General features: G+C 38.7%; 1 protein-coding gene across 2 annotated transcripts in view; it reads right to left on the bottom strand.

Moving 5' to 3' along the window:
- The window catches only part of RFTN1 (raftlin, lipid raft linker 1), a 156,063-nt gene continuing 134,752 nt past the window's right edge, over nucleotides 1-21,311 (bottom strand). For both annotated transcript variants that reach the window (XM_087892593.1, XM_034402668.3), the window contains 3 exons: nucleotides 10,985-11,088; nucleotides 7,518-7,599; nucleotides 1-1,480 (listed from right to left, as the gene is read on the bottom strand). In XM_087892593.1, coding sequence (XP_087748719.1) covers nucleotides 1,037-1,480; nucleotides 7,518-7,599; nucleotides 10,985-11,088 — 630 coding nt within the window. In that variant the 3' untranslated portion in view covers nucleotides 1-1,036. The remainder of the gene's footprint in view (nucleotides 1,481-7,517; nucleotides 7,600-10,984; nucleotides 11,089-21,311) is intronic.

Raw genomic sequence — 21,311 nt, 5'->3', positions numbered from 1 at the left:
TGTACCTAGAGACCATGTTTTATTGAATCAAAATACTTTACAGAAAAACTAATGGGAACTATCAAACATGAATCAGCCAGCTGGGAAAAGAAACAGTATTTTTTATAGTCTCCAAGTTTCAATTTGTATAAGAACAGCATTTTCAAAACACTTTACAAAATCTGAACAGTGACCAAATAGTGGATCAGTAATAAGAGAAGCAACTACAAATATGTACAATTAAATTCAAGTATAGTTAGAGGTTTACAAATTCAAATTTCACAAGTTTTATTGTAAAGGCTAATATTTGCAAAATATGAAAAAAGTGTCACATTTTGTGGAATCATTATGTAGGAAATTTAGTTTTCTTAACCCATATATTTCAAGACCATAGCGGCTTTCATTATGGTACCAATTATTCTGTGAAATTCTGAACAAGAATTCTCCTCTTTGCAACACAAGAAAATGACAGAAGCACAACCTTTTTAAATTAATACAACTTAATGTGCTTTTTTGAAAAATAAGCATTGTTTTATAGTCTGAATTATTAAGTGATTAAATAGTAAACAGATACATTGGACAAGTATATAAAAATCCTTGTGTGCTCTGCCTCTCCATCACTAGTGGCTTTTCAAATATAATATGAATCCCCATTATTGCTTCAAAATTCTGAAAAAGATTATTTAATCTAAAGACAATACAAATGGATCCACTTAAAACCTAATTATCACCAGTTCTTTAAAGCTTCTAAACTCATAACTCCATTCTCTGGAAGAGAATAAAAAAGTGGCATACATCAACAATTCTTCATTTAAAAATATTATATTAAGCATAAAGTGTTCTTGTTTGGTTCAAAAGCAATTTGTCCTTGGAATTCCATGATTAGCAAAAAAGGCTGAATAAGTTTGCATCTACTGTAACGTGAAGATACAGCCGTGCTAACATTTCTTCTATGTACCTATAAAAATTCAACATTATCAAACAAAGTCTACTGTAGAGTTATGTTTAATTGTGATAATCAAAATGAGTCCTTTACTTTGACAAATATTTGACCCTCTCAATCAGCTGATACTTCAGGGATCCAGCCAGTTTCTGCTGCTTCTGCCTCACACATCCCATCATCCGCTGTGGTGCAGTACTCTTGAAACATCTGACTTTCAGAGTTTTCATGTGTGCCTTTCTGACTCAAACAGAAGCCTGCTATGTCTTCATCACCACTCTGTCTTGCATCCCATGTTTCTGCAGACATTTCATTGTCGTAAGAAGGCATAGGACAGTGCTCAACAGTCCTCTCTTCAGCACAAGCCAGCTGCCGATATGAAATTACTGGGAATTGTAAATCATTTGTGGAGAACTGTGCTTCTGAATTTTTTCTATTTGTAGCTTCTGACTCCTGCATTTCTTCTGTCTGCTGCTGTTGGGCTCCGGCACTTAGTTTTGCCTTCAGAGGTTTCTTCTCTTGCTTCTGGGGTTGGTTTTGCTTAGAGAATCTCCAATGAAACTAAAAACAGATATAATAATACAGGTTATACTTGAAAAAGAAGAAAAGGAGGCATCAGGAGAAATACTCAATTGCCAGCTTAACATTAATTTAATTTTAAAAGACTATGTTAAGACAAGACAATCTTCTCATTCTTGGTTTTTAAATAGAAGTGATTTTTAAAAAAAGGGCATTACTTTGAGTATTAGATACGGTTCTACAGATACATCTTTAAGCTTCTCAAGGAAAAAAAAAGTAATTTCCCAATGTCAACAGCCTTTTATCAGCTGTATTTTTAAAATGTGTTAATCATGATTTAGTGGCCCCAGCAAATTATTTTTTTCCTTAAAAGAATGTGTTTAGTTCACAAACTAAAACATTTCACTGTAGTTAGAATGTTTTCTTAATAGATGAAAACAGGAAGCCTTATGCAAAAGGAAGGCTTTAGAGTGCTTCAGATTTGATTCTGACAAGATCTTCAGGAATATGCAAAAGCAGAAACACAGAGCCAATTGGCAACTTGTTACAGCAGCTGCATCTTTCCAGGATTCTGTGCTCTAAAGTACTATTTCAGGATTGAGTCTGAAACCTTGCAAAGACTTAACCAATAGTAAACAAAACAAAAATGCATTAGATATTGCATCTACCATCTGATGAATGCTTGTGTATTTTATCTTCTTGTGTGGTTCAGTTTGAACAATGAAGTAAGGTACTCAATTTCTTGAAAAATATTACACATTGGCAAGTGCAAAATAAGAAAAAATGGCAGTGGAAAAAAAAATTCCGTAAGATGTATTATTATAGGCAGCAATATGAAATCACAGCTGTCAATTCTCTAGCTGGTGTTGGACTTCATTTGCATTGAATTATTCCCAAGAACCTAGAATGTCATAATGTATCAGCGTAGTACATCTGTAGATCCAAGCATTGTGGCTTTTTGTAATTGACAGATGGAAATTTTGTCAATGCGCAAATTTCTTAAGTGCTACCCAGGTGCCGTCTGGCTGGTTTATGCTATAAACTTTCAACTGCAATTATTATTTTTCAACTTCAATGTATTTTTTTCTTTTAATTTCTTTCAACCTCAATGTATTATGTGGGAGTAATCTATAGTTAGATGCATGATCTAAGACTAGTGGAAACTTAATAATTCAAGTCCTAATTAGGGTCCTAAGAATGATTATGGTAACATCTAAGAATAAAGGCAGTTGAAGCAGGGTGCTTTTTTGTAAAATTACTTTATTCGAGTTTGATAAATTCAATATTTTGTGATATTGTAGGAGTTCTTTAGGTATAAGGACTCCAATTATTTTTTTATTATAACAACTATTATAATAATCTGCAAATAGACATAGAATGACTTGACAAAAGAAAGCAAAGGTAGTACCAATAAATGCCTTGGGTGCCATCCCAAAACTACTGGCACATCACATTGGCATTGTCAAAAATTCAATATCAGTTAATTGCAAAAGGCAGCTTTACTTGGAACAGCTTACATCTTTGAAACAATATCCCTAATACCGTTAAACATCAACATCTGCCTATCCCAGGTACTTGGGAAGGATTTGATAGGTGGATAAAAATGCCAAATCCAGTATGAACATCTGGCTGACTGTGTGACGAACTGTAATAATGGTTCAGAGGTTTAGACTGGGTTTGACATTTTTATCCAGCCATAGAGTCTTTCCAACGAATGGGAATAGGCGTATGTTTGATGGTTTGTTTGTTTGTCTGTTTAAACACAACCAAGTTAATAGAATTGCTTTCCAACAATTCCTTAGCTGACAAATTCTGGCTAATTAAGCTCCCCAAAGAACACTCCTAGCTTCCAAAACAATTAAGGGTGAGACTAGCAGTCTGAATTCCTCCACACCGCTACCATTATAGGTTAACTAAACTGGGTCATCTTCATGCCATCTGAACACTTTCCTAATTCATGCAGCTAACTTGTTCAGTTTGATCCCTTTCACATCCTATCTCTTTATTCTGACAGAAATGCTGACGTGTATTCAGCTATCACCTTGCAGCATCACAATTTTACTAAGAGTTTTCCTTCAAATTTCTGTCCATCCAAAAGGAACATACAGACAGTCTGTCTCTAGATTTTCTTCTTTAAATAAATTCACATGATGATGAAAAAAGTTAATTCTACTGTGGCCAGAGCATACAAATGATTTATCAGTTCAGAGTAAAATCAGAGCCAGAAGGGGAGAGTACAGTATAGACTTAGAATGCTACCAAATCTTGGATGCAAAAATCCATATGACCACTAAATGGCAGCAAAAAGATACAAGAATCTGGGGCCTATACCTGGTACTTTTAGATACAGGGATCCAGTAATGGGGTGAAGGTCATGACTGATGGGAAAGAAAGGAGCAGTGAATAAAATATTTAGATTTCAGGAACTGATTTTGCCCTCTTAATTCAGAGTATACTAATGATCTGGAGAACTAAATCAACTTGATATCAATGCTGTTAAGGATGGAATGCAACTTCTTTAAACTACTCCTAATGGCTTGGTATGCTAAATATTTCTTTCTTTCTCTTTGTGTCACAGTATGGTTGGCTCCTCTCTATTAGCAATATAAATGAATGTTGCTTAGTTCCGCTATGCCATGTGCCCACTATTGCAATCATAATATTATCTTTGTGAAATGAATATGCTGACTTCTGGTGAAAAGATGGCCAACTGATGACTCGCCCAGGAAATGATCTTTGAAAGGTTTTTTCCCTAGACTGTAGCTTTTTCAACTTACCAACAGAAGGAACTGACATTCTTTTAGTTAGGGAAGGAGCTAAGGAAAGCTTTCCTTTAGCTAAGGAAAGTCCTAGAATTATCCCTCACGATCCTCCGATACAGCAAAGGTCTGCAAGCAGCTTCAGGAGCTGTGCTTCAAAGCAGCCTGCATGCTGAAAGCTGGAGGTCGGAGATGCAATCAGCTCATTGTTGAAGAAGCAGCCATTTTGGAATTTATTTTTCAAATGAACAATAAGTTGTGTCTTTCATTTCTTAATAATTTTTAAGGACTATTAATTTTTATTAAGCTAAAAGAGCCTCTCTTTAGCCACAGTCTGTTATTCCTTTTTGAAGATCTGCACCATTTGGGGATTTTTTTCATTGTTGAGGAAGGAAGAAGGCTGCTGAAGGCAAACTAAAATAAGGAAGTGTGGAGTATTTTTTTTAAACAAAAGAAATATAAGGGCAGTTCTAGTTTATTATTTTTAGTAATTTGTAGCTTGGTCTGTTTTGCTATGAGTGGCTAAACTTTCCGATTTTTATGATTCCTAATTGGCCAGCAATTCTTACGTGACTTCAAAAAAGCTACTCTTTGATTAAAGAGGGAGTTAAGAAAATGGAGGAGCAAATTATTAGAGATGTATTTGAAAAATCTTTAAATAAAATCCATCAGTTCATAAATCAGCTATGCTCCAAGGATGTTTAAAAAAACTTCACAAACTACTTCAAAGATGCAATATGTGTAGAAAGTTACCAAACCACTAAAATTTCACACGTAGCTGACAATGCAGAGGACTCAACTGCAATTTTGGAATATAAAACTGACACCACTTTTTATTATGATGGTTTAAATATAAACCTCCCAAAAGAATTGAAAGAAGACTTTTAAGAAAATCTGCAACTTTTAAAAGGACAAGTTTAGGACATTTTTTTAATGGACATTAACAAGGTTGAGAAATCTTTGAGAAAAAAAGAAGTTTATAACTACTTGACAAATATTCCAGAGATTTTATTCCATAAAGACAAGCTGGAAGGAATGACTTAAACTTAATGAGTCAATTAGAATTAGGATGAATTTTTATTGTTTGATATTTAAAATTGAAAGAAAGTCTTAAAGTTTGAAAATGTATTTTTTCCCTTATATATAATGCTTAAATGCTTAAGTAAGTATGTATCTATGTTAAGAAAAATTTAAAAGAAAAAGGTGTATTACCTTAAAGAAAAGTTTATAAAAGTAAAAAGGATGTATACAAGAAAAAAATATTCTATGAATTATTCTATGATTGTAACTTGGAGGGAATAATCTAAATTTAATGAGTTAGTTGGAATTTTATTAGTCCGAAAATGAACTTTAAAGTATATATGTTAAGAGGAAGTTTTAAAAAGATGTATTAGAATGTTTTGATGTTTAGAAATGTTCTTAAAGCTAATTTTAGTCTTTTAAAATGGATGGAAAAAGTATTTTCCCTTTTAAGGTTAAAGAATCTGAAACAATAAATGAATTTTGTTAATATAAATTGTGATAGTTTATAAAGATTATTAAGTGCAAATAGAAATACATAGTATTTTCACAGCAAGGAAGATAAAACAGAAATGGTTAAACTGACTGTTTTATTCAAAGAGGAGAATATATTTAAATATGTTTTTTATTTGGATATCACTTCTGGATTTTGTGCTTGTGATGAAAAATAAATGAAACTTTGACTTTGGTTTTGCTGATTAGATAGATTTATTGTTATAGAAATGTCTAGTTATATACTAATGTGTAAAAGTAAAAAGTTGAAGCTGTACAGGTAATCCTTGATTTACAAGTTCATTTAGTGACCATTCAAAATACAGCAGTCCTGAATAATGTGACTTATGACCATTTTTCAGTTATGATCTTTGCAGCATTCCCATGGTCATGTGATCAAAATTCAGATGCTTGGCAACTGATTCATATTTGTGACCGTTGCTGTTTCCCAAGGTCACGTGATCACCTTTTACAACCTTCTGACAAGCAAAGTCAATGGGGAAGCCAGATTCACTTAACAATTGGGTTGCTAACTTATCAGTTGCAGCCTTTCACTTAACAACTGTGGCAAAAAAGATAATAAAATGGAGCAAAACTAACTTAACACATTTCTCACTTAAAACAGAAATTTTAGGCTAAATTGTGGTCGTAAGTTGAAGACCACCTATAATGTTGTTATCTTGTACTGTGCTAAAAAGAGTTGGAAATCAACGCCTATTTCTTTTTTCTCTTGTACCTCATATTTTCTTTCCCGCCTCTCTTTACCTTAATTTCCTATTTTTATTCTTCTTTGTGTTTTATACATTGATAAAACAATAAAAGCCATGAGACAGAAAAAATAATAATTTCAATATGCTGATTTTTATGTTCTATGTGCCTGAGTGCAAGCCTGCTTCACTGCATTAAGGAAAAGACATCACAGTTCCCTTTGCACAACCAGTTTTCAACCAAACTAAAATTACAATAGCTCTTCCATACTGAGTTACTAAGTTATTGTCAGTCCAAATTTAATCAAATTATGTCAAATTAAAAGTATTTTAAATAATAGTTGTTGAAAAAGCATAGGTTCCTGTTATAAACTGTGCTGCATTCTATAGCATTTTGACATAATCAAAAACACTATATAGGCTTTTAAATTTCTCTTATGGTCGACAAGAGGACAAGTCTCCCATTTTAAATAAGCTCATTCCAGATCTAATTAGACAATATGTGCTTCTCTTTGTAATTAAATGTGCCATTCCAAAGTCTCAAAGTGAAGTCTCAAACTATTATCTGTGAACATGAGCATACCCTTACCAAGTAACACTTGCTATTTTGGTTCTTTTTATTTTCCTGGGTAATAAAGATCATAAACTGAAACATCTTACTTCGTGACATTACCTTTGACATGTATTTCCTTTTAATTAGCCAAAGTAAAGCCCAGGCTTTAAATATGTAAAGGCAAAAGGAAGGGAGAGTAATAACTCATTGGAGAGATGGAAAGGAAGCAAGCCATATTCCAACTACTGTTAAATTATAATTCGTAGCATTCCTCAAGGCTGACTGAACTGATTAAGAGGAGTGGTGTGTTACTCCATCTAAAAGTTGTTGAGCCATAAGTTCCTTGTCCTTGCTTCCACTTCTTTTATCTTCTATATATTTTATTGCTGTCTGTTAGCTTTGATAACTGAGCCATAATTGAAAATAACAGCAAAGTTAAATAAGCAACAGACATGCTGCTTATTAAAATATAAGTTACTCAATTAAATTCAATTAAAATATGCAAGCTTTGGCAAGACAAATACACCAAACAGTGTAAGGCTATATACCTTAGGTTGCTTCCTCTTGTTTTTCTGGGGCAGGAAAGGTCTCTGAAGAAAGACAATCTGCTTTGTGGCTAGTTTTCCATCTCTACAAAATAAAAATTAAAAACACTAGCCTGAGAATGTTTTCCATATCTCCATGTTGCCCTTTAAAATTAAGGACGATCCACTAAAATTAGCTTTAAAACATACACATACTAAGTCCTTCACCAGGCTAAGTCACTGGGATTGGTACTAGTTAATTGTCCATAAGCTTCTTCTGAACTTTCTTTCAGCATGATATAACTTGAAGTAGACCATCTTTGATGACAGAAGATTTGACAGAAGGTGTAAGAGGACCTTAATGGGCACCACATAACTTTTTTTAGCTATTAAAATGTTTTGAATGGAAAAATATACATTTAATCAATAAACATTTCTTAAAATGTGTAGTCCTTATAATAGGTATCCTCATGCTGTTGTGAATCTAAGGAAAGAAAATACCTATTGTATTAACTTTCTGACAAAACTCAGACTGTACAGATTGTATCTTAATTCACTGTTTCTTTAATTGAAGTCTCAAGTAGCACTATCCAACTTCCAACCCCATCCAAAAATATAGTCATATATATTATTATCGCCTTTATTCCAAGAGAAGATTTGCGTTTTAAAAATGGTCTTACATATTTTGATTGTATTCAGTCCAAATTCTATAGGTCTTGTTTTAAAGATCTCCTCAAACATTCTTTGGTTCACAAATGCAAAACAAAACTAGGATCTTCATACATCAGAGAAGGCTTAAAGGACTTCTATAAGACTATATAAAACACAAGATAGCAATAGCACTTAGACTTATATACTGCTTCATAGTGCTTTTCCAGCCCTCTCTAAGGGGTTTACAGAGTCAGCATATTGCCCCCAACAATCTGGATCCTCATTTTACCAACCTCGGAAGGATGGAAGGCTGAGTCAACCTTGAGCCAGTAAGATTTGAACTGCCGAACTACAGCTAGCAGTCAGCTGAAGTAGTATGCAGTGCTGCACTCTAACCACTGCGCCACCTCAGCTCTTTAAAGATGACACTTTAAAGGCCAAAACATGTGCACTATAATAAATTAGTTTATGTTTAAGGGCTAATTGGAGTTTGTTGTTTTTGCCTAAAAGGAGAAAAGAAAAACATATTTGAATCTAATAAAGTATTTTTCATTTCTTTAATGACAGATTTTTCTAATTAGAGGCTTTTTCACATTCCAACATACTGTTGCACATATCCCATCAATTAAGAGGTATGGGCAGTGGACTGATACACACAGAATACTTATGTAATTGTCTGGAATATAATTTATTTTTCAGATTTGTACCTTCCAGAAACTCAAGGCAGAGTACAAATGCTCCTTCCTCCCATTTCCCCTGAAAATATGAGGCGGGTAGGGCTGAGAAACTCTCTATCATACATCAAAGCCACCCAGTGAGCTTCCATCGTTGATGCAGATTTGAAACTGGTTTCCCCACTCCCACCCATCACACAGGCTCTGTAGCACTAACTACAACCCTAACCTGGAACAGGCATGAGGTCAACGCTAAACTGGACCAACATTAGGGAACCTCCAACTCAACCTCAATTTTTTTCCCTTATACTACATGCATCTATTAAAATAAAGTCTTCTTTCAATCAAAGTCAACCTCTGATGACTAACGGACATATACAGACAGGTGCTTTGTTTTGTTTTTGATTCTGTTACAGAAGTGTTTTATATCAGTGCCTTCTTCCAAGACATCTTTTCAATTTCTCAGTCTGGTTTACAGCCTAGGTATTCAATAGAGGCCTTCTATTCAAATATTAACCAGGCATGTTGTTTAATTTTTAAGCCCAGGCAATACAGGATAAGTGCTACCACCCATTAAGACATTTGAGGTAATTTCTTTCTTAAATTTGTTGGCCCTTTTAATTAACCATTCAGGATTATGCTTTAATTGAGTGGCTTATTCGATAGCTGCAAAGATACTTGCAAATACTGAGACAATCATCTACAGCCATTCAGTAGTTAATTAGTTTATGGAAATCATAAACATATTATGTGACAATTACTAGCTTTTGAACATCTGATTAAATAGTTTCATATTGAAAAAGTTCATTGATATCTGAATGGAACCTTTCAATTGATAGTGAAATGAAATCTGAATGGAGCTTGGGCAGCTGAATTGTAGGAAATAGTTTTGTTGTTGCTAGTGGACAAAAAACCAAAGAAAGCCCATCTGCCTTATATGTTAGTGCATTATTTCCCTGACAGTAAGAAGTGGGATCCCTTTATGGATGCTGCAATCCTAATACTTAAATAAATACAATTGTGGGTGCTTCAATCCTAATGTAATTGCTCCCCTCCCTCAGAGTGGTTAGAAACAGCAACACTTCAAATGAAGTAACAGAAAAGAGAATGTAAAAATGAATGAAATCGGCAATAATCCATGTTGATAAATGAATTCAAATTGATAAGCCAAGCTACCATTGCCTAGCCATTTTCTATGAAAAATAGAACAACTCTATATGTGGTGCTCAAGCACTATCTTTAAGGGAATGAGGGTGGGAATTAAGTATTTGCATTGTATTGACAGGTGCAATCTAAAGCAGTCCCATCTTTGCTCCGTTCCAGATGTTTTAGACTGCAGGATCTAACATCCATGATCAATACAACTGGGATAAAGTGTTGGGGACAGCAATTCAAGGCATACTAAAGAGGGCTAATTGAGAGCCTCACTAATCCTACATTATATCTTGACTACCATTTTAAAGATACAAGTAAAAATTAAGTACTTTTTAGAGAGGCAGGGGAATTGTGTTTGTTTTTGGCTTCAAGATGTGGTTTAATACCCTGGCACACTAAATCTAGTGTTAATGAAGTTTAAATATGAAGACTTCTGCAAAGGAACTAAGATAAATGGCTGACATACAAGGGATAGTAGCAGCAAATGGTGTGGAAGCTATGCGGCTTTTATATCTTTGAATTCTATGACAATAATTTATATTCATGGGATGAAATTTTCCTGCTTTCCCCTGTAGCTTTCCACAGCTGCCTCCAAAAAGATCCCTGTGTCTGGAGATTAAAGACACTTTGAGAAAGTGTGAGATGTTATGCAGGTGAATATCATTCCTACATGAAAGACAATCTGGGATATGAGCCAGCAAGGAGGAATGCCCTCATCCACTCTTTCATCAGAGAAATAAAATTAAACAATAATGTCTCAGATAATTGATAGGACTTACATCTGCAGCTTGCATAGTCTCCCCTGTGCTTGCCAAAGACTGCTTTCTACTTGCACTGCAAGATTATCGGCACAAAAAGAGAAAGGGCTGAACACTTCATGCTCTATTGTTATATAGGCAGCTTCTGTGCAGGCTGTTCAAAAGCTCCCAAAGAAGATCCCTATTGTTAAAATCAATGACAATTTTTATAACTGACTCTTAGACTTAAGGAAAGACTGTCTGTTGACCATACCTCTTTGTCTTTACAATTGGAGTGGGAAGCACACAGGTCAGCTGCCATCCATATACCGCAAGAGAGTTCAACAAGGGGATGTAATCTGCCTGTACGTGAACCCCCTAGGAAAGAGAAATTAAACAATTAGAATTAAATGTTATAATTGAGTCTATTTCATAATGACTGTTTATTAATGGGTTAGATTGTTTTTGCAAATTCAGCAAAACTGGAAAAGAAATTGATATCTCAAAAGAAAAGGAATGAAGGATCAATTTTCAGTTCTTGCTGAAAGGATAAATAATCTTGTTTAAAGAGGAGAAACAAATTTTTTTCCATGCTCCAAAACCTTCCATGTGGCAGCTGATGAATCAGATCAACAGGAATAATCCATTTAGTTTTGTTGGAGATTCCCTGGATGAATGGCCTCCTGCATATTAGCTGAAAGAGAACAATTACCTCTTTCCAGACAAAAGAGTATTCAAGCAATACAAAAATCTCAGCTCAACTAGCATGGGCAATTCTGCTTTGGATTGTACAAATGACAGCTAAAATACAGCAAGAAGCTCTTCATTTACACCAGATGGGCCAAGGACACACAGGGGAGGGGGAATCCTGCTTCTGACTTTCAGAGCATTTCATGGTGTGTTAAACAACATTAGGGCAATAATGAGTCCAGGTCATTTACATCCCAGCAGCAACAGCAAACAAACAAACAGAGTGCAATTTGCTTTGTTCTTTGCATTACCCATAGGCACATAAGCATCACCAATTTGTTATTTTTCATTAGCAAGTATGCAAACAAGCACTAAGTAATGCTTTACACATGGGGTCTAACTCAAACAATTATTTTCCACACACACAATAGGTAAAGGATTGTTTGGCTTCAAACGGTAACGTAACACAAGACATAAGCCTTACCTAGAGAAGGAGAGAAATTGGTAGAACCCCAATTTATAGAAAGGTCGATGAAGAATAATAGATATGCTGAGAATTGCCCCATCACAATGTAACAATGAACCATTTCATATAGGGAACACTATATAGGATGGGTTAGACTTCAACCATTACAAAACCAGTCAGCAGGCTTCAAAGCCATGGAGTCCCTCTCTTGGCCCTAAGTACAGTGGATGCTTTGGCAGTTAGCAAAATCAAAGCAGAAATTCACTGCCTTGGTTATTACAGCTCTGTAGTGTCTTGCTGCCAAACAAACCTCTGCTTTCTTGCCAGGTTTTTAATGGCTGAGAGCCGCTGGGGAATGAGTCATTTCTAAAGGGTGTCATCCTTTTCCCTCATGACCCAGGGCAGGACTAAATATTGTTGGTACTTAGGCCCTCAAGCTTTGGTACAATACAACTGTCTATGTTTGGTCTTTGCAGAAGCTGTATCATTTTGCTGTTTGCTATCACAGATCTTTATCTACACATATGCCTAGCATGCTCACAGATTAATATTATTACAGTGCTCCTACTACAATTTATTGTTATTATGATTATTTAGATTTAATCTTCCTTTTTGCTCCTGGTAGCTTCTACCCAGTCATGGTAGAACTATCACTGAGGAGACTTCTAAAAAAGGGAGAAACATTAAAAAAAAATTAAAAATATTTTGTGCATGGCTAAATGCATCATGGAACTGCATCTAGATGGAGGGAGGTATGCAATGAAGTACCCCAAGGTTCTATTTTAGGCCCAATACTCTTTAACATCTTCATCAATGACTTGGGTGAGGGGATAGATGGGGAACTCATCAAATTTGCAGATGACACCAAGCTGGCAGGAGTAGCCAATACTCCAGAAGATAGGATTAAGATACAGAAGGATCTTGACAAACTTGAACATTAGGCGCTATCTAACAAAATGAAATTCAATGGTGAAAAAAGTAAGTTTCTACATTTAGGCAAGAAAAACAAAATACATAGGTACAGTATATGTGGTACCTTGCTCAATAGTAGTAACTGTCAGAGATATTGTCAGCCTCCGCTTTTACTGCTTTGGCTGCCATAAGGAATGGGAGGGGGAGAGTTAGAAAGCATGCGGGGGGGAAGCGTGCTGGAGGATTTTTGAAGAAACGAAACCTAATCTCTGAAGTGGCGATCGGGTCAACCATCATCGCGTTCCTGATTGATGACGATGCCAGACGTGCTTCCACCTGACCTCTGGAAGACCTTTGGATTGGATGATTGACGATGGACAATAGGAGAGGATGCTTTCTATATGCAATTTTCGCGCCTATTGCTTTAGTTTCAGCTTTTCCTTGGTTGCGTTCACTTCATTTTCTAGTAAAAGTATATTACTCTATAAATAATGGAGTTTGGATTATTCTTTCCTGGACTTTGAAGGAAGCACACCTGATATTAAGCTGAAACTGACTCCAGTCATCCCAGATAACCACCGAGGGGACTGAAATCCAGATTATGTCAGACCAGGAGGGTGAAGAAGACCAGATGGGAGCATCGGGTTCTACGATAACTTCATTCCAAGCAGAGAAAGAGGCTGCCGAATGGTTGGAAAAGCTTCGGCTGAGAGAGGAACCGGAGGAGGCTAGATGGTCGAAAGGAGTAGGAAGGCTGCCGGACCTGGGGGACACCGCCCCAGGGAGTAACCAGCTCCATACCCCGTAAGAGAGAGGCAGTGTGGCTACAAGAGCAAAAGGAAAGCCTCATGTTGGCACAGGCGTTGCAACTTCTCCGTGATGTCGAAGAAAGCTGGAAAAGCCGTGAGTTTTATGGATTCCCTGTGGAGAAGGGAGGAGACGGCCCCAGGGGGAGCCAGAAGAGACAGCCTGTGGGGGAGAGGAAGAGGAAGCTGAGGAAAGAACATCTCAGGCTTCTGGAGCTCAAGTGAGGGATGCAGCAGGCCAGGGACCCCCAGCCTTGCAGCCCCCCCCCGCAGACGTAAGAAACCAAAGATTCCCCCCCTAACCAGGAAATATGATGGGAATCTGAAGACCTTAGGGTTTTTTTTGACCCAAGTGTGGAACCACATGCAGGACTGGGGGGAGGACTACTTATCAGATGCCGCTCGAGTGAGATACGTCACGAACGTCTTAAGAGGGAGCAGCAGCTGACTAGATGGTGGTCCTCCACAATAATAACTCACCCTTGCTGAGAAAGTACAACCAGTTCATGGGGGCTCTTAGGAGGCAGTTTGAAGACCACCTAGCTGAACGGAAGGCGAGACTCAGAATGAAGGGCATCCAGCAGGGCCGGAGATCAGTGGCAGAATATACCCAAGAATTTTGCGAGCTGGCACCCTACATGACAGGGTGGTCAGAAGTGGCTCTACTGGAGAGCTTCAAGGATGGGCTGAATGAAGAGATATACAAGGACTGTAGAGGCCGGGTGGTCCCCGAAGACTTGCAGAGTTGGTATATAGTAGCTGAGGATGTGGAGATCGAGCTGGCCCGAAGCCGACTCCGAGGGGGACGTGCAGGAGACCCATCATCCTCCTTTCACCGTAAAGGAGCACCAAAGATGGCTGAGGGGAGAGCGGAATTCAAACCCAAATCGAAGCCCTTCACCTGCTTCAAATGTGGAAAGGAAGGACATCGGGCTGCCGAATGTTTCTCCAAACCAGTGCCAAAGGCTACCGGCTTGGGACCAAAGAAGGACGACAAAACAAAACCCGCGGCACTGCCCTGAAAGGAGAAGTTGTTGAGTTCACTTCCCGAAACCAGGTGAGCTGGGAACTCCGACCACCAACGACGATAGCGGGACGGACTCCGACTCCGATGATCTGGTGAGTCACACAGAGGACCCCATGTTCATCCCCGTAGAAATAAGGGTGCCATCCACAGGGACACAGGCGCAGATGTTAGCCTATTAGACTCTGGGTGCACCAGGTGCATAATCAGCCCGAAGGTGGTGGAAAAGGTGGGCCTGAGACTAAAAACGTTAAAAAGGCCCATTGCGTTCTGTCAGTTGGACGGATCGATTGCAGGAGGGGGCCCAGCCAGCTTTGTGACCAAACCCATTGAAATGCAGTTTGGGGATCACGTAGAGAGTCTCAGATTTATTGTGGCCCCTGGCCACAATGGAACAACCCCTCATACTTGGACTGTCTTGGCTCCGTAGATGGAACCCACAGGTTAATTGGAAGACGGGGGGTCTTGCATATTCGCACCGGAAAACCGAGACTAGAGAGGGAACCCCCCCTTGGAGGACGGTATAGGAACCGACCGGGCGGAAGTGGCAGTAGGCCACATCGAGGGGGAGGAGAAGATTCCAAAAGAGTATTGGGATCTCCAATGAAGTTTTTAGTGAAAAGGCCTCGGATGTACTGCCTCCCCATAGAGCTACGGACTGTACCATTGAAATACTCCCAGGTGTGAAGCTCCCTAAGCCGAAAATCTACCCCATGACCCCTCAAGAATTAGGGGAATTGCGGAACTTCATTCATAAAAACCTAGAACAGGGATTCATCCAACCAGCCAGACCCAGGGTGGCGCTGCCGGTATTGTTCCGGGAAAAGAAAGATGGCTCCTTTCGCCTGGTAGTTGATTACAGAAATCTCAACGCTATTTGCGTGGAAAACATTTACCCCCTGCCGCTCATGAAAGATATGTTAGCACACTTAGGAAAGGGAAAAGTCTTCACCAAACTTGATTTACGAGAGGCATACTACCGAGTGAGAATTAAAGAGGGGGATGAATGGAAAACAGCATTTAATTGCCCACTGGGATGTTTCCAGTTTAGAGTGCTCCCATTTGGTTTACAGGGAACCTCTGCTGTGTTTATGCAATTGATTAATGAAGTGTTGCATGAGCACCTGTATAAGGGGGTGCTGGTCTACTTGGATGATATTCTTATCTACTCTGACGACCAGGAACAACCATGTGAAATTGATACGAACTGTCCTGAAAAAACTCAGGGCTGCTGAACTATATGCCAAACTTTCTAAGTGTGAGTTCCACCTAAGCAAAATTGACTATCTTGGATATCGCATATCGCATGAGGGAATAGAGATGGACCCTGGAAAGTTTCAGGCAGTATTGGAATGGGCTGCGCCACGCACCCGCAAACAACTACAGAGTTTCCTGGGATTTGCTAACTTTTATAGACAGTTTATCCCCTCGTTTGCCAAAATCGCGCTCCCAATAACAATTCTTCTGAAAACTAAAGGTGAAGTAAAACCATGGCCCTCATGGCCCCTTGAATGGACCATGGACTGTCAAGCCGCTTTCGAAAAGTTGAAACGGTTGTTTGCTGCTGAACCAGTTCTCAAACATCCAGACATGGAAGAGCCTTTTGTAGTACAGGCTGACGCGAGCGACGTGGCTGTGGGAGCAGTACTTCTGCAAAAGAACGCAGAAGGGGAATTACAACCCTGTGTTTACACGTCCTGAAAATTGTCAGAAACCGAAAGGAGATGGGCCATATGGGAAAAAGAGGCTTTTGCGGTGCGATGGGCATTGTTAACATGGAGACAATTTCTGGAAGGAGCAAAGCATCCTTTTGAAGTTTGGACTGATCATAAAAATCTGGAGGCATTGAAAACACCGTGTAAACTGTCACCAAAGCAAGCTCGTTGAGCCCAGCACTTCAATCGCTTCAATTTCACTCTACACTACCTTCCTGGTGGAAAGAACTTCATGGCGGATGCACTCTCCAGATTGCCTCAATACAACAGTACCAAGAAAGAAGTGGATCGACCCATCATCCCTTCGACACAACTAGCAGCGCCAATGATTACCAGAGCGCAGGCGAGGGCCAATCCAGCCTTTCGGGCGACCTACTTCAGAAACTACAAGAAGCCCTGAAAACTGACGAATGGTTTAAAACCCATTCAAATGAATGTACACTCCGTGATGGTCTAGCTTGGATTGGGGCAAAATTGTATGTTCCTGACAGTTTAAGAGTAACAGTATTACAGTATGCTCATGATGCCAAGGCAGCGGGACACTTTGGATTTGTTAAAATTCTACATCTTGTTAAAAGACAATTCTGGTGACCTGCACTCAAAAAGGACATAGAGGCATATGTGGCTAGTTGTCCGGTGTGTGCCTCAGCTAAGAGACCTCCGGGGAAGCCATCCGGTTTACTGCAGAGTGTGGCAAGGCGGATGCCCCTTGGAAGAAGATATCCATGGATTTTATTGTTGACCTACCAGAGAGTGAAGGGTGCACAGTCATTTGGGCAGTAACAGATTTGCTTTCCAAACAAGTGCACTTCATCCCCTGCTCTAAAATCCCTTCAGCTAAAACTCTTGCAAAACTGTTTATTCGTCATGTTTACCGATTACATGGAGCTCCAAAACGTTTAATTTCGGACAGGGGTGTACAATTTACTTCCAACTTTTGGAAGGAGTTTTTAAGGTTGATAGGCTCCGCCCAGGGGCTAAGCTCCGCCCACCACCCCCAGACTAATGGGGCTTGTGAAAGAACCAATGCTGTGTTAGAACAGTACCTGTGATGTTATGTATATTACCAGCAAGACAACTGGGTGGACCTATTGCCATTTGCGGAGGTGGCATACAATAACTCCATACATAGCAGCACCGGGTTCACTCCGTTTAAGGTAGCATCTGGTCAGGAATTTGTACCGATCCCTGAGCTACCACAAGACAACCCACAAAACCCATCTTTGATTGAGTGGACTGAATAGCTACAGAGCACTTGGGCAGTAACTCGAAAAGTTCTAGGTGATGCACACCGAGCGCATAAAACCCAATAAAAAACGGTCCCAGGCACATGTGTATAAAGTGGGTGTCAGGGTTTATCTTTCCACCAAATACTTACAGACTTCACAGAAATCAAAAAAGCTTGGACCCAAGTATGTGGGTCCTTTCCTGATCACTAGATTTATTAATCCAGTAACAGTTGAATTGGAGTTGCCAAAAACTTTGAGACGAATCCACCCTGTGTTTCATGTTAGCTTGTTGAAACCAGAACACTCATCCCTTTTATGACCGGACCAAGATTCCCCTCCGGTCCCCATACTGATAGAAGGGGAACAACATTTTGAAGTCAAAGAAATTTTAGACTCTATGAAGCACCACGGTAAAATGCAATATCTGGTGGCCTGGAAACATTTTCTTTTGTCTCAAGCTGAGTGGGTGAATAAACGTGATGTCCGGGCACCAAAGAAAGTACAGTTGTTTCATACCAAATATCCTGATAAACCTTAATGTCTGTATTGCAATTTTTTCTTTTTCTTCCCTTTCTTTTCCCTGTTTAGAACTAACGTCTTTTCTCCGGAGGGGCCGAATGTCAGCCTCCGCCTTTACTGCTTTGGCTGCCATAAGAAACGGGAGGGGAGAGTTAGAGAGCGTGGGGGGGGGGAAGCGTGCTAGAGGATTTTTGAAGAAACGAAACCTAATCTCTGAAGTGGCTATTGGGTCAACCGTCATCGCGTTCCTGATTGATGACGATGCCAGACGTGCTTCCACCTGACCTCTGGAAGACCTTTGGATTGGATGATTGACGATGGACAATCGTCAATCCTGGACTTTAAAGGAAGCACACCTGACAGATATCTTGGAATCCTAACGGACAATTATTTAAATATGAGCCAGCAGTGTGCAGCAGCTGCCAAAAAAAGCCAACACAGTTCTAGGCTGCATAAACAAAGGGATGGAATCAAGTTCACATGAAGTGTTAATACCACTTTATAATCCCTTGGTAAGGCCACACTTAGAATACTGCATTCAGTTTTGGTCACCACGATGTAAAATAGTTGTTGAGACTCTAGAAAGAGTTCAGAGAAGAGCAACAAAGATGATTAGGGGACTGGAGGCTAAAACATATGAAGAACGGTTGCAGGAATTGGATATGCCTAGTTTCATGAAAAGAAGGACTAGGGGAGATATGATAGCAGTGTTCCAATATCTCAGGGGCTGCCAGAAAGACGAGGGAGTCAAGCTATTCTCCAAAGCAGCTGAGGATAGGACAAGAAGCAATGGATGGAAACTAATCAAGGAGAGAAGCAACTTAGAATTAAGGAGAACATTCCTGACTCTTAGAACAATCAGTGGAACAACCTGCCTCCAGAAGTTGTGAATGATCCAACACTGGAAGTTTTTAAGAAGATGTTGTATAACTATTTGTCTGAAGTGGTATAGGGTTTCCAGACTAAGCAGGGGGTTGGACTAGAAGACATCCAAGGTCCCTTCCAACAAAAAAAAAACTATATGATAAAAAGAAATAAAAAGCCCAATACTAATACACACACACACACACACAAATCTGGATTATAAAAATGAACAAGAAAAAAAAAATAAAACCTTTAATCTTCCCTTCCCTTCTAAAAAAGGGTGAAACAATAAAAAATTTTAAAAAGTATTTTGTGCATGGCTAGATGCATCATGGAAAGATGCATCTGGCCATAGCGTCTGTTTTTATTGTCCTGTATTATTGTGTTATTGTTTTTAAAATCATAATAAGTATTTTTTACACTCTCATACATATAATTTGTTTTTCACTGGCCCCATTTTGGTTCCATTTCTCTTACACTTAAGTCCAACCAGTTCTTTCTTAAAAGTAATACTTAGAGGGCATGAAAAAGAAAGCACATGCATGTAATTTTATACATAACTTTAGATGTAATAAAAACCTTAACATTTCTAACACCATATATAAGGAAATATATAATAGTAGCCATTTTTAAACCTGAAAAGAGGTCAGTTAAAATCTCAATATTTTTTTAAAAGAAAGCATATGTACAAAGGTGGAAAGAGTGTAAACGGATCTACAAGTCATACTGAAAGACATTTTCTTTTATGTGTGAAAGGGAGCACAATTTCTCTTGCAGTTGGTAAATAATCTCTGATCACACCTTGAGTGTCAAAAAAACTAGAGAATGTTGAGCTGGCCATTTTTCTACTTTTGAAGCAGATAAAAAGAATTCAATCTTACTCATGATTTTGGTGTTTATTAATTTTTTTCCAATTCTCAGCAATAGTCTGGCTCATTAGGAATATCTAAAAAGCTATGTAATTTGAGGATGGGTGGGGGGGGAGAGAATATCTAGGCCAAGTCAGTTTAAAGAAAAGCAACATGTATTAGCAATTTCCCTGTTTTTCTTCAATAATGCAGGCTTTAAAATAAAACCAGTAATAAACAAAATAATACAATCCATATTTGTATAAGACTAGAGAAAGTGCATCTGAAAAGCAATTTTTCCACAAATCTCTGGATCAAAATTGGCAGCTGTAGAATTGAAATAACTTTAGAATCTGAGATGATATATATGGTCATCAATCCAGTTTAATCTTTTATATGTTGAAGTATATATGAATAAGCAGCCTTGATTGCTGCCTGTCAAAAACTTCTTGGAAAACACAAATAAGCAAAAGCCACAATGTACAGGTAGCTGGAACAGTGCCCTTTGCTGAATGCATCACTTCTAAAGTAATATTGCTAAACTTCATTATCATACAGGTAGTCCAAGATATGACTGCAATGGTGCCTGCCCATTGCAATTACATGTTATAGCAGTCATTAGGTGAAATGTTTCATCTAATAACTCTACTCCTGCTCTCCCCAATGAAACATAAACAAATGTGCAGATCGTTAAGTGGAGTGGGAGAGGCCTAGTACAGGGCCAGGCCTGCCTGCCTTGGCTCTCCCAAAGACTCTCCTACCTCCAAAACACCCCACGCTCCACTTCCCATGCTTTGGGACCCAACATGCCTTTTCCAACTCCCACCAGACCTTAAGCCTGATTCCCACTCCACCAGACCAAACATTCCTTTCCTCTTACCTTTTGAATAGCTCGGAGGCCTTCTGGAGCCCTAGGATGATTTTTTGTTTTGCACAGCTGCAGAATTGCAAAAATGGCTGTGCATTTTGTTCTGCACATAAGATAGTGGCTACATTAGGGTCACTGATGCATGGTCTAGGAACAAACTGCCACAAACAGGCAGGACAAAATGATGGCTGCATTTGGATCACCACTGCATGGTCCGGAGGCACATGGTCTGTCCTCCTTCCAGAACATGAAGTCCAGAGAGTTTCAGAAGATAACTGTAGTGCATGATAGACATATGGGGAAGAGTCCCAAATACTGCTGAGTTCCGGTGGGATGGGATTGGGGGGAGGGTATGGGGGGGAAGAGGTGGGAGGGCACTTCAGGATGACATGCCTCTCATGACTCATATTCCTTCTTTTATGGTTTTTGAACCTGTTATGGTCCATTTCAAGAATCTTATTATCTCCTCCAGAACCAACAAATCTTCAGCAGCCAATACGAAATGCCTAGAATGCATTTTGGGTCATAAACAATCCTTTTCTTTTCCATCTTCCCTCAACCTCTTTCTTCAAGTATATTAACTAGTAGCGTCAGGGGAAGGATAGCTCAAAAGAAATAACATGACAAACATGACCTTGTAATAAAAGTCCTTTCCCTTTT

This window comes from Pantherophis guttatus, chromosome 4, assembly GCF_059756535.1.
Source record: "Pantherophis guttatus breed Tessera chromosome 4, ASM5975653v1, whole genome shotgun sequence".
NCBI lineage: Eukaryota > Metazoa > Chordata > Lepidosauria > Squamata > Colubridae > Pantherophis > Pantherophis guttatus.
Note: the sequence above shows the minus strand (reverse complement) of the source record. Positions and strands in the feature narration are given on the sequence as shown.